Source organism: Cetorhinus maximus, chromosome 7, assembly GCF_964194155.1.
Source record: "Cetorhinus maximus chromosome 7, sCetMax3.hap1.1, whole genome shotgun sequence".
Classification (NCBI taxonomy): domain Eukaryota; kingdom Metazoa; phylum Chordata; class Chondrichthyes; order Lamniformes; family Cetorhinidae; genus Cetorhinus; species Cetorhinus maximus.
Window position 1 is genome coordinate 147971246 of NC_135885.1, and position 13706 is coordinate 147984951.

The 13706-nt window shown below is 42.3% G+C and overlaps 1 protein-coding gene across 1 annotated transcript in view; it reads left to right on the plus strand.

The window, feature by feature from the left end:
* The window catches only part of atp11a (ATPase phospholipid transporting 11A), a 236397-nt gene that overhangs the window by 208113 nt on the left and 14578 nt on the right, over nt 1-13706 (plus strand). The window contains exons 27-28 of the mRNA XM_078546099.1: nt 1681-1784; nt 4329-4494. Coding sequence (XP_078402225.1) covers nt 1681-1784; nt 4329-4494 — 270 coding nt within the window. The remainder of the gene's footprint in view (nt 1-1680; nt 1785-4328; nt 4495-13706) is intronic.

The following is a 13706-nucleotide window of genomic DNA, read 5'->3' on the forward strand; positions in this document are numbered from 1 at the left end:
CAAGCAACTCGAAGCATAGAAACAGAAAGACATGAAGGGAGAAATGGCACCAGACTCAGAGCTAGAATCCTATATACAGGCAGAGAGGTCAGCAAATGAATCAAGCAAGCCGCTGGGTGAGGCATATATATGTTGAAGGTTGGTTGATTATGTTAAAGATAGGCAGGTGATGGGTATTGTTTGATTAAGGATGGATGGCCTTCCATGCCCGTTGGGCACCACCAGGGCTTCCTCATCCCACAAAATGACATTTTGATTTAGTTAGATATGTTTCCTTTGGAGTTTTGTTTCTGTTACAGTGCCCTTTTAAGAGGCTATTACTTTAATTTGATTTGTTAATTTGTTACTTTACTCATTTGTTTCAAGCTCATACCCAAAGGAGTATAAAGTGGGATGGCTGGGACATTGAATTGGTGGTTAGGAGGCAGAAATCTGTAATGCCACATCCAGTGAATAAACCTCCTAACAATGAAAAAGACCTGTATTTTGTTTCATACTTCATCATCTGGCTTGGATCCACTTAACATTATACAGAGAAAATTCGATAATTCCAATCTGCTGCTGTAACTATTGCAGAACAAGAATCACACTCCTCGGAATTCCTTGTGATCAGGAGATCCAAGGGTTTCTGCCCGTCTTGGGGACCCACTAGGGGAGTGGTATAGTGAATGGAAGCACTGGGCGGGGGGCTTAGGGAGAATTGGACACTTGGTTGAAAGGCAGGGGGACATACACTGGGCATGCACTGAAGGGTTGGGGGTAGAATATAGCACTGCTCACCAGCTTGGTGAAAAACTGAATGGCCTGGTTGCAGTTACACTACTCCTGTTTCCACTCACTCTTGAAGGCCTTGACATCTTTCCTAAAGTGTGCCCAGAATTGATCATAATATTCCAGCTCAGCCATAATCAGTGTAATACTAAGGTTTAGCATTATTCCTCTCTATGTTTATAAAGCCAAGGATCCCATATGCTTTGTTAACAATCTTTTCAATGTGCCCTGCAATCTACAAAGATTTGTGTACAAACACCTCTCGGCCTCTTTGTTCCTGCACTCCCTTTCAAATGGTGTAATTTAGTTTATGTTGCCTCTCCTCATTTTTCCTACCAAAATGTATCACTTCAGAGTCCTCCACATTAACATTTTATCAGCCTGTATGTGTGTTCCTGAAATCTTTTACTATCCTCATTGTTTACTATTTTTGAGTTTTGTAACATCTGCAAACACTGAAATGGTGCCGTTTGTACCCACATTCATTCCCTCTATACCGCTTCTGTTGTTGCAGCATATCCTACAGTATGAATGAAGACCTGTTTCTTAAATCATTTTTAAAATTTCCACAACCTTTTTCTAAATGGATTTGTTTGGACTTTACTCAACTAGTTGTTGAATGTATAATGGTAAACTATTACAAATTCCCTGTTACCTTTTCTACTTCAGTCAACTACTTTGAGTGAGGATGAGAAATGAAAACCTCATTAACATTCTATATTGCCTCAACTTGATTGGCTAAATGTTTTGTCAGTGGTTTCCAAGTGTATCAAAAGGAATATAGACTGAATATGGGCATCTGTTTCTCTTGCTTTACCCTTCTACTGCTTTGTGTCTTATCCTGTCATTGTTCAGACAGTACCCTGCTGGTTGGGTAGTTACAAATATGCAATGTTCCTGTTTTCACAGCTTGCCCTGGATACCCATCATTGGACATGGATAAATCACTTTGTGATATGGGGCTCACTATTGTTTTACATCATTTTTTCTCTTCTCTGGGGAGGCATTATCTGGTAAGTGCGAGTAAAAGACAGACTGAATGTAAAAGAAAACACTTAGGCGTATGTTTTCCCTTAATATAACTAAGGTTTTTAGAAGGACGGCGATTAGGCACAGTTTAAACTCCAAAGTATTTATTTCATAAAACATATTATCACCACAAATACATATTGCAAACAATTAATTGATAGCGAGACAGCATTTGATAAGCATATAGGAGTTCTGATGAAATGTCACAGACCCGAAACATTCTGTCTCCACGTCTGCTGCTGGACTTTCAAACTATTTCCAGCATTTGCAGTATGTAGCAGTCGTGTTGATGTATGAAGGTTAATTGGGTCATTGTGATATAAATAACACATCCTTTTCAGTGTGTTAAAAGCAAAATACTGTGGATGCTGGAAATCTGAAACAAAAACAAAAAATGCTGGAAAAACTCAGCAGGTCTGACAGCATCTGTGGAGAGAGAAACAGGGTTAATGTTTCGAGTGCGTATGGCTCTTTTTCACTCTGAAGAAGTGTCATACAGACTCGAAACGTTAACCCTGTCTTTCTCTCCACAGATGCTGTCAGACCTGCTGAGTTTTTCCAGCATTTTCTGTTTTTCTGTTCAGTGTGTACTTGAGTTGTGTGTACTTGTGGGGCAATCAGTGATGGAATGTTTTCACACCTCTACAAGAATGTTTTATTTGAATACAGCACCTTTCTCACTGAGTGAAATAGTTAAATAAAACTAACTTTCTTAGGTATGTATTTTGTTGGGTAAAGGAGAAAAAGAAACAAAAGGAGACATCAGCAAAATACTGTGGAGGCTGGAAATCTGAAAGAAAAACAAAAAGCGCTGGAAACACTCTGAGTCAGGCAGCATCAATGGAGAGAGAAGCAGAGTTAATGCTTCATGTCAATGGCCTGTTGCAGTTTTGATGAAAGATCACAAATCTGAAGTGCACACTCCTTTCTGCACAGATATAGTCTGACCTGATGAATGTTTCCAGCATTTTCTACTTTATTACAAGAGACATCAGCTGTGTAGAAAAAAAATCAAAAATTAAACTGCAGCAAGTGACAAGGGTCATAACTTATTGTAAATCCACCCAAAAATGTGTGGCCATCTATCAACTTCAAACTCTACCAGAACCAGTAGCCATTGGACCAACATCATCAGCTTGGCCCTTTATAGGGAGGAGAGTCTCCAGTGAAGAATTTCTATACAATATTTTTTCCATCCGCATTAAAGAGAGAGGTTTAAAATACAAGAATACTTCTGTGTAAAGCAGGAGGTTGGCAGCTATGGGTAAATTCAGTGATCCTCCACCCCAGCACACAGTCTAACACAACATAGTGTAGATGATAGAATTAGGCATATGAGTCACCACGTTGGTAGTATTCCCAGTTTTAATCATTGAAAAATCAGGAAAGCCACGAATCTGATGTGATGAATTTGAACTCTCTAATCTGTTTTTTGATGAGCAAGACTATTACAGTCTGTATTTAGAGTCCTATTCACTGAGGTATTAATAATCTATTTATGCACAAAGTTTAATTTCCACTTTGCAGCAACAGCTACATAGACTTAATGTTCCTTTTTATAACTCAAATTTACTTCTTCATTAAAAATGAGCAAAATGAGAAAATGCTTTCTCTGAAGAAATAGGCCAAATAAAATCTGCGTGAAACACCTCAGCAGAATGGTATGGTGTGGAATGCAGAAGAGAGATCCCTCAGCTGGTGGGAAGCAGATCAGTGGACCTAAACAAATGTGTACCGCATTATTCTAAAACTGAACGCAATGTACCGCATCATTCTAAAACTGGACACATTTATTTAACTTTCATGAGCCAAAGTGCTTAATAGCTATTGAAATAAGTTTTGAAATGTTGTCACTGTTGTAGTATGGGGAATTTGTGCATAGCAAGATCTCACAAACAGCAATGTGATAACAACCAGATAATCTTGTTTTGTAGTCATGTTGGTTGAGAGATAAACATTAGCCAGGACACCAGGGAGAACTCTCCTGCTTCTCTTCAAATAATGCCATTAGATATTTATGTCCATCTGAGATGGTATCATTCTAAAACTGGAATTATCTGAAGTAAAAGTGGGAAATGTTGGAATTATCCAGCAGGTTTGGCAGCATCTGTGGGGAGAGAAACAGAGTTAACATTTCAGGTTGTGACCTTTCATCACAATGCGGTTATCTTTTCTGCCAGAATCAACTGCTGTCCACAATTTTCATTCTATTAATTCAAAACAATGTGATCTGTATAAATACTTGAAAAAACTAATGAAAAGTTGATGGTCTTCTGCACCCATCTCCCTTTGGATTTGAGCGGTATTTATGCATCCATTTCAATCTGGATTTGAACAATAATAATGTGCATGGTACCGTATACAATGCTGGCAAACCTGTGAATATGGTGCAACTGGTGAAACACTGGATCTTTAGCTTACAGACTGGCATGAACTGCAAGTATACCATTATTTATTTTCACCCTCTTAACTTTTAATCAGATATTTCTGCCCCTTCCTTTCCTTGATGATGTTTGTTTTCTTTTCAGGCCTTTTCTGAATTACCAGAGAATGTACTATGTCTTCATGCAGATGCTCTCAACAGGGCCAGCCTGGTTAGGGATTATCCTACTAATAACAATCAGCCTCCTTCCAGATGTAGTTAAAAAAGTGATGTGCAGGCAGCTTTGGCCAACAGCAACAGAGAAACTTCAGGTACCAGTAATGCTCAGTGTTCAGCGTCAAAAATTATCAGTAAATAACTATCAGCTGCTGCCCAAGTGTGCAGTACATCGTAACTAGCCAGGATCATATTGATGCTCTTCATTCAGGTAAAAGGTGAAAATAGATTGTGGGGGAAAAGTTGCTCTGTGTCTTACTAAATTCACAGCTGTTTGGTACACTACAGGTTAATTAACTGCCAAGGCTAAAACGTGTGGGCAGAAACTGAATTGTGTATTACTTTTGATTATGGGACAGTCACAGAGAACAAAGATCCATTCATTCTGTGATTGGCAGATAGCTGCAGCTCAGACAGTTTGGTTGTGAATTTCCTCCAGGGCCTGTGGTGTAATTTGGGCAGGCGTGGAGTGAGAAGTGGAATGGGACACAGTGATACCAGGCCTAAGCCCCAAAGACCAGATCTCAAGAGCTTCCTCTGAGGGAAGTGTGGGGTGGGCAGTACTTTCACCTGCCATTAGAATTCTGGTGTCTGCAAAGGAGCCAAGCCGGTGAGTTGGGCTCTGCTGCTGCTTCTGCCACAAATGAATTGGACACCAGCAAGATACTGGTGTTCAGTTGTGTGCAGCAGAATAACTGAGGCCCACAGGATGTTCCAAACTGGGGTCAGGACCTGAAAGTTACACACCTGCATAAAGGAACCAATTCCACATTGAAACAGTTATTTAAATCTACTGTTACCTGTTAGCCCTCGAGCATCTAGCAAGTACCTCATTTTGTTCCCCTGCCTCTCCCTTTGGATGCACCATACTGGCACGATGCTCATCTGTACAATTATTTCCTGAGCCCGGAAAGTCTCAACAGGGTCAAGGTTGCAAGTTACCATCAGGTTCAGGGTACAGATTGCCAATAGGATGCGATCCCTACCCTGCCATAGTTCTTGTAGAAAAGCGGAATTTATTTTTGTTCCCATTATTCCTGATGTTCTTGTGTCAAAGAACTGGATAAAATTCTGAAGGATTTTGAAGCAATTTCTTTCCTTGATTAAATCCTTTACAACTGAGTTCAAGTGCAGTGTTGAATTTAAAATTCTGTGGTTGAACTCTCATTTTTCATTGTGTATTTTAATTCCTAACTTTACCAATTAAGGAGACCCAGAGTACTTGCTCCACATTAATAAAAACAACATTCATACCAACCTTACCTTGTGAGTTAGCCTCACAAATTGTTTCCAATGTAATACTACCTTTTTGTCCAGTTCTTCCATTTTACTTCTTCCAGACTGCTTCTACTGCTGATATTGCTCAATGATTTCTCCAATGCCACTACCTGCTCAACTCTTGTGGCCTTGGACTGTCTCAGTCCAAACTGCCTTTCTGATGATCTTCATCACGCTTTACTGGGCTGACACTTCATGCTGTCCAACAACTTCTTCGCCTCCACAGGTCTCCTGAATTATTCTGCAACCTTCTTCAGCTCCATGGTCTTTGTTCCTGCAGCCTCCTGGTTTTCATTCCTCCTCTGTTGATGTCTATTTTAAACATCTGTTGCCACTTTGCAGCTTTGATTAACCTGGATTGACCTGCGCTGGATCTACTGCCACTGGTTATTGGTTGCCTTTTATTCCTTTATTGGATCTCTGAATCCTTTTGACTTCCCGGCTGTAATCTCTGCCATTGCCTTGCCTGACTCTCTGCTACATTTGCTCCTCTACCATCTCCAAACTGGGTCTTTCTGTTCTCATGGCTGATAGAAGGAACTTGGAGCAGCATCTGGGACTCTTTTGTATGCTATCTTCACTGCCCTCGGTTTTAAGCCTTGTTTTGTGTAAATCTCCATCATTATATGAAAGGGTTTCCTTTTTCATCACACTTTGTCTGCAAACTATCTACTTCTTTTCACCTGTCTCTGATCCATCCTGGAATCTGTTCACCTCTCATCTCCCACTCATCCAATCATCCAACCTTTCAGCTCTGCCTCCTACAATGAACTAAACGGTCTCCACCTGAACCGATCTGGGACCAATGTTCTCGCGAAAAGGGTAAATAGGGTGGTCAACAGGACTTTAAACTAGAAAGTGGGGGGGGAGGGAAGGGTAAAACTCCAAGAAGTATGACTAATGGGAAACAAAGCAGCAGGTTAGCGTGTGGGGGGGTGGATTCAACTTCATGAAAAATTATGAAAAAACTAAAAAGAAAGGAGAGCCCAGGAGAGGCTATTAAAGTCTCCAGAACACAAAATAGGACAGTGTGTTCGGAAAGGGCTAGGAATCTAACTTCAAGCACATCAGATAAAGGGACGACAATGAGAAAGGGGACGGGAAATGCAGGACTGAAGGTGTTGTATCTGAATGCACGCAGTATACGAAATAAGGTAAATGAGCTTGTGGCGCAGATTGAAATTGGCAGGTATGATGTGGTAGGCATCACGGAGACATGGCTGCAAGGGGTTCAGGGCTGGGAGCTAAATATCCAAGGATATACATCCTATCGAAAAGATAGGCAGGTTGGCAGAGGGGGTGGGGTTGCTTTGTTAGTAAGAAATGAAATTAAATCGATAGCAAGAAATGACGTAGGGTCAGATGATGTAGAATCTGTGTGGGTAGAGTTGAGGAACCGCAAAGGTTAAAAAAACCATAATGGGAGTTATGTACAGGCCTCCGAACAGTAGTCAGGATGTGGGGCACAAGATATACCAGGAGATAGAAAAGGCGTGTAAGAAAGGCAAGGTTACAGTGATCATGGGGGATTTCAATATGCAGGTAGACTGGGAAAATCAGGTTGGTAGTGGACCCCAAGAAAAGGAATTTGTGGAATGTCTACGAGATGGCTTTTTGGAGCAGCTTGTGGTGGAGTCCACTAGGGAACAGGCAATTCTAGATTTAGTGATGTGTAATGAGGCAGATTTGATAAGGGAGCTTAAGGTGAAGGAACCCTTAGGAGGAAGTGACCATAATATGATAGAATTTACCCTGCAATTTGAGAGGAAAAAGCTGGAATCAGATGTAACGGTATTACAGTTGAATAAAGGCAACTACAGAGGCATGAGGGAGGAGCTGGCCAGAATTGACTGGGAGATGAGCCTAGCAGAAAAGACAGTGGAACAGCAATGGCAGGAGTTTCTGGGAGTAATTTGAGAGACACAGCAAAAATTCATCCCTAGGAAGAAGAAGCATACTAAAGGGAGGACAAGGCAACCATGGCTGAAAAGGGAAGTCAGGGACAGCATAAAAGCTAAAGAGAAAGCATACAATGCGGCGAAGAGCAGTGAGAAACCAGGGGATTGGGAAGCCTACAAAGACCAACAGACGACAACTAAAAAAGAAATAAAGAGGGAGAAGATTAAATATGAGGGTAAACTAGCCAGTAATATAAAAGAAGATTGCAAGACATTTTTAGATATATAAAGGGTAAGAGGGAAGCAAAAGTGGACATTGGGCCGCTGGAAAATGATGCTGGAGCAGTAGTAGTGGGGAACAAAGAAATGGCGGAGGAACTGTATAGGTACTTTGCGTCAGTCTTCACAGTGGAAGACACGGGTAGCATCCCCAAAGTTCAAGAGAGTCGGGGGGCAGAGGTGAGTATGGTGGCCATTACCAAGGAGAAGGTGCTAGGAAAACTGAAAGGTCTAAAGGTGGATAAATCACCTGGACCAGATGGATTACACCCCAGAGTTCTGAAGGAGATAGCTGAAGAGATAGTTGAGGCATTAGTGGTGATCTTTCAGGAATCACTGGAGTCAGGGAGGATCCCAGAGGACTGGAAAATCGCTAATATAACCCCCCTGTTTAAGAAGGGAGTGAGGCAAAAGACGGGAAATTACAGGCCGATTAGTCTGACCTCGGACGTTGGTACGATTTTAGAGTCCATTATTAAGGATGAGATTTCAGAATACTTGGAAGTGCATGGTAAAATAGGGCAAAGTCAGCATGGTTTCATCAAGGGGAGGTCATGCCTGACAAATCTGTTAGAATTCTTTGAGGAGGTAACGAGTAGGTTAGACAAAGGAGAGCCAATGGATGTTATCTACTTGGACTTCCAGAAGGCCTTTGACAAGGTGCCGCACAGGAGGCTGCTCAGTAAGATAAGAGGCCATGGTGTTAGAGGCAAGGTACTAGCATGGATAGAAGATTGGCTGTCTGGCAGGAGGTAGAGAGTGGTGATAAGGGGGTCCTTCTCAGGATGGCGGCCGGTGACTAGTGGAGTTCCGCAGGGTTCAGTGTTGGGACCACAACTTTTCACTTTATACATTAATGATCTAGATGAAGGAACTGAGGGCATCCTGGCTAAGTTTGCAGATGATACAAAGATAGGTGGAGGGACAGGTAGTATTGAGGAGGCAGGGAGGCTGCAGAAGGATTTGACAGGTTAGGAGAATGGGCAAAGAAGTGACAGATGGAAAACAACATGGGCAAGTGCGAGGTCATGCACTTTGGTAGGAAGAATAGAGGCATAGACTATTTTCTAAATGGGGAGAGAATTCAGAAATCTGGAGTGCAAAGGGACTTGGGAGTCCTAGTCCAGGATTCTCTTAAGGTTAACATGCAGGTTTAGTCGGTAGTTAGGAAGGCAAATGCAATGTTGGCATTTATTTCGAGAGGACTAGAATATAAAAGCAGGGATGTGCTGCTGAGGCTTTATAAGGCTCTGGTCAGACCACATTTAGAATATTGTGAGCAATTTTGGGCCCCGTATCTCAAGAAGGATGTGCTGGCCCTGGAGAGGGTCCAGAGGAGGTTCACGAGAACGATCCCAGGAATGAAAGGCTTAACATATGAGGAACATTTGAGGACTCTGGGTCTATTCTCGATGGAGTTTGGAAGGATGAGCGGGGATCTGATTGAAACTTACAGAATACTGAAAGGCCTGGATAGAGTGAACGTGGGGAAGATGTTTCCAGTGGTAGGAGAGACTAGGACCCGAGGGCACAGCCTCAGAGTAAAGGGAAGACCTTTTAGAACAGAGATGAGGAGAAACTTCTTTAGCCAGAGAGTTGTGAATCTATGGAATTCATTGCCACAGAAGGCTGTGGAGGCCAGGTCATTGAGTGTATTTAAGACCGAGATTGATAGGTTCTTGTTTGGTAAGGGGATCAAAGATTGTGGGGAGAAGGTGGGAGAATGGGGTTGAGAAACTTATCAGCCATGATTGAATGGCTGAGCAGACTCGATGGGCCGAATGGCCTAATTTCTGCTCCTATGTCTTATGGTCTAAAACATGGCTTTCTTTCCACACTTAATCAGCCCCTAAAAAAGCCATGAATAACATTCTTTGCGGCTACTTGTGTTATTCCTCCTTTTGGATGACTGCACAGTGTTGGACATGATCAACCAAGCTGTCCTCTCCAGTAACTCTCCTTCGTTGTTCAGTTCCAAGGAACTATCCTCATGGAGTTACAGTCCTTACTTTCTGCTCAACAGAGTATCTTCAGCAGTACTTTCTGTTCCGACCTTCACAACATCACTGCAGGAGTCCGCAATGATTTGTTCTTAGCCCTCTTCCTCTTCCTTATATTTTTACTCGTTCATTGAATGTGATCATTACTGGCAAGACCAGCATCTATTGCCCATCTCTAATTGCACTTGAGAAGGTGATGGTGAACCACCTTCTTGAACCCTTACACTTTTGTGGTGTAGATACACCCACAGTGCTGTTTAGTAGGGAATTTCAGAATTTTGACCCATCCAGGTAAATGGGGAGTATGCTATCACGCGCTTGTGCCTTGTAGATAATGGAAAGGCTATGGGAGTCAGGAGGTGAGTTACTCGCCACAGAACACCTAGCCTCTAACTTGCTCTTGCATCCACAGCCTTTATGTGGTGGTCCAGTTAATTTTCTGGTCAATGGTAACCCCCCCCAGGATGTTGATGGTGGGGCATTCAACAATGGTAAGGCTGTTGAATGTCAAGAAGAGGTCATTAGACGCTCTCTAGTTGGAGATGGCCGCTGGATTAGGAGGATCTTGCGAAGCCAACTCCCAAGCCAACTTGCCCAGCATCAAGGCACTAATTACTCAAAACCAGTTGTTCTAGACGGGACATATCATTCATATGCCTGACAGCAGACTTCCAAAGCAACTGCTCTACTCAGAACTCAGTCGTGGTAGGAGACTCCCAGGAAGACTGCAGAGTTAAAGCATCCCTAATGAGATCAAACATCCCCGCTAACTCATGAGAGACCCTGGCTTGTGACTGACCAAAATGGAGAAGGCTCATTTGGGAAGGCACTGAACACATTGCAAGACTTCATCGGGAATGTGCAGAGGCAAAGCTGAGGCATCAGAGGGAGAGCACAAACCTTCAATCAACCCAGCTTCTCAACCCTTCAAGCACCACCAGGGTCTGTAGATCATGCATTTAACTTATCAGCCATCTCAGAATCCATCAAACAGGAGTGAAAGCAAATCATCCTCGATCCTGAGGAACTGCCTAAGAAGAAGCTGGAGATGGCCATTACTTGGCACTATGTGATGCAAATGTTACTTGCCACTTAACAGCCTAGCCTGAATATTATTCAGGTCTTGCTGTATGCAGGCATAGACAGTTTCATTATCTGAGGAATTGTGAATGGAATCATCAATAAACACCCCAATTTCTGACCTTATGATGGAGAGAAGGCCATTGATGAAACAACTGAAGATCCTTGGACGCTTCCCAGGGGACATCCTGGGCTGAGACGATTGACCTCCAAAACCACAACCATTTGCTTGCTAGGTATATCTCCAACCAGTGGAGAGATTTCCCCCTGATTTCCATTGACTTCAATTTTGGTAGAGCCCCTTGATGTCACATTGGGTCAAATGCTGTCTTGATGCTTCACCTAAATGTTTCCCCTTGGAAACGCCTTCTACAGATGATGGAAAAGCTGCTATGTATGCCGATAACTCATAAGGAAGATGGCCTGGAGTTTGGCGTTCTCATCAGTAGAGTACAATTTGCATTGTCAAAGCTTGAAGAAATGCACGTTTTAGCATGTTCAAGCAAGTTTTGCCAAACACAGGCACACTTTGGCCTTGCAATGGGTGCGTTTCATGCATGCAGAAACCAATCTGACCCGTATTGATGCCTTTTCAGCCATGCACAGGCACATTTCACAGTCCACATTTTGGCCTATAGAGCAGACACGTTTCAGCATGCAGAAAACGATTTCAACCTTACACAGACATGTTCTAGCTGTGCAACAGGCACATTTCGGCCATGAATTGACAGCTCCCAGCTGCATAGAGGCACCTTTCAGCTATGTACAGGCACTTTTCACTGTGTTCAGACTCTTTCCAGCTATGAAATATGCATAACTCTGACATGTTTCAGCCATGACAAACTCATTTTACCATCTTCATGGTGCACAGGCACTTTTTTTTGATCTTGGAGACTGCAGTTATATGCAATCAAACCTTTGATCTTCTGTTTTGCACGGTGCTTCCGAGCAAATTGGTGCACATTTGGACTTGTCACCTCCTTCTCACAGGGAGTGAAATGTGTTGTTTCCGAAGATCTGTTTCTTTGAACGTGCGTTAACCTAAATTCATTTTTTAAAAGAAATAAAAGTTGCACGCTTTCATCTTGGAAATGTTAGCAGTTTGCCAAACATTTGTGTACAGAATTCTGTATATGTTGTTCAAAATGTCTATACATGTCATGGTTTTCTGCATGTGTTGTGCACACTTTCTGCATGTGTTGTGCACACTTTCTGCATGTGTTGTGCACACTTTCTGCATGTGTTGTGCACACTTTCTGCACGTGTTGTGCACAAGTTTCCGTATATGTTATACACAGCTTTCTCTGTTGTTGCCTTTAACCAGATTTATCCCTTGTGTTTCTCTCTCCTCTGCCCTTCCTTTGCTGCTCCTGACTACTCGTCCTACATTGTTTGTAAATGAATATTGGGCTCCCATGTCCTACTTTCACCTGGAAAAACACAGGCAAAGCGAAAGCACCTTTCTGCTGAACAGTCTACCATCTTTATGCTTTCCCAGACATCCAGTAGTCTAAGTTTCTAAAGGAAAAAAGGTGACTCTGCTTCCCTCTATCTTCAAGGTGCGTGAGAGATGGCTTTTCAGTGTCATTGTGGTAACTACTATCAGTGCATGCTTAAAAGATAACAAACCATCCCTTCAAAGGAGCTTCTCCTGAAAATAAATTGGCTAGAGCCAAGGCTCCCAGCTGTATACCAGTCTGTTCATAATTAAACCAAATGAGTATTCTTTGATCTTTTTGAGCAATGTGAATGGGAAGTGATTATACCAGCATCTATCCGTCATGTCAAGTTAGGCAGTTTCTAGAAGCTGCTGAACCTTCACATTCTCACTCGAGTGATGGAAAGTTCCTGGGAAGTGAGTCCAGGTACTGCCCTTAGAGCATCATAAATGGTGCAATGAGAGTGGGCCTCACAAGCTAGAGAAAACATTCAGAAAATGGATTTTTTTAAAAAGTGAATTCAGTAATGAGGATGATAACTGCAATTTAATTCCTCTGGATTCCTTAATGGTTGACTCTTTTTAAAACCATTTGTTCTCAAGATATCAGTTACGCTTTTATTGCCATTCCTAGTGCTCTAAGGTGGTGACAGACTTTTTCCTTGAATCACTGCAGTCTTTGTGCTAATGGTGTTCCAACATTAGAATTGGGTGGGGCATTCCAGGATATTGATTCAACCACTATGATGGAGCAGTGCTATACATGACTTAATGATGTTCTGTTCGTGAAGGTGATGATGTTACCATGACCTTGTTGCTCTTGTTATTCTCAGTTAGAGGATGAAGACGAAGGAATGCTGTTAGAGTAAACTTGGTCCATTCAGTCGATTATGCATACAGCAGCCCCCCCCCCACAAAAGAGAGTACAAGAGGCATCTGATAGTCCATTTATAGATCAGCAATGCCTGGACTTACAGTCGGTTCCTGGAACTTCATTATTTCCCAATTTTTTTCAGTTTTTTTTCCCCCTAAATCTTTGCTTTTTCTACCATAATGTGTAATTGTGGAGGGAGTTGTTAATACATGCAGGCTCCTGATTACCTCATAACTTCTGACTCCATTGTCAATCAAAAATCTGTCTAACTCAGCCTTGAATATATTCAGTGACTCAGCCTCTACTGCTCTCTGTGGAAGAGAATTCCAAAGACTAACAACAAAGAAGATATCCCTCCTCATCTCTGTCTTAAATGGGAGACCCCATATTTTCAAACTGCGTTCCCGAATTCTAGATTCCTCCCCTCAGTAGCTGCCCTATCAAGCCCCTCAGAATCTTT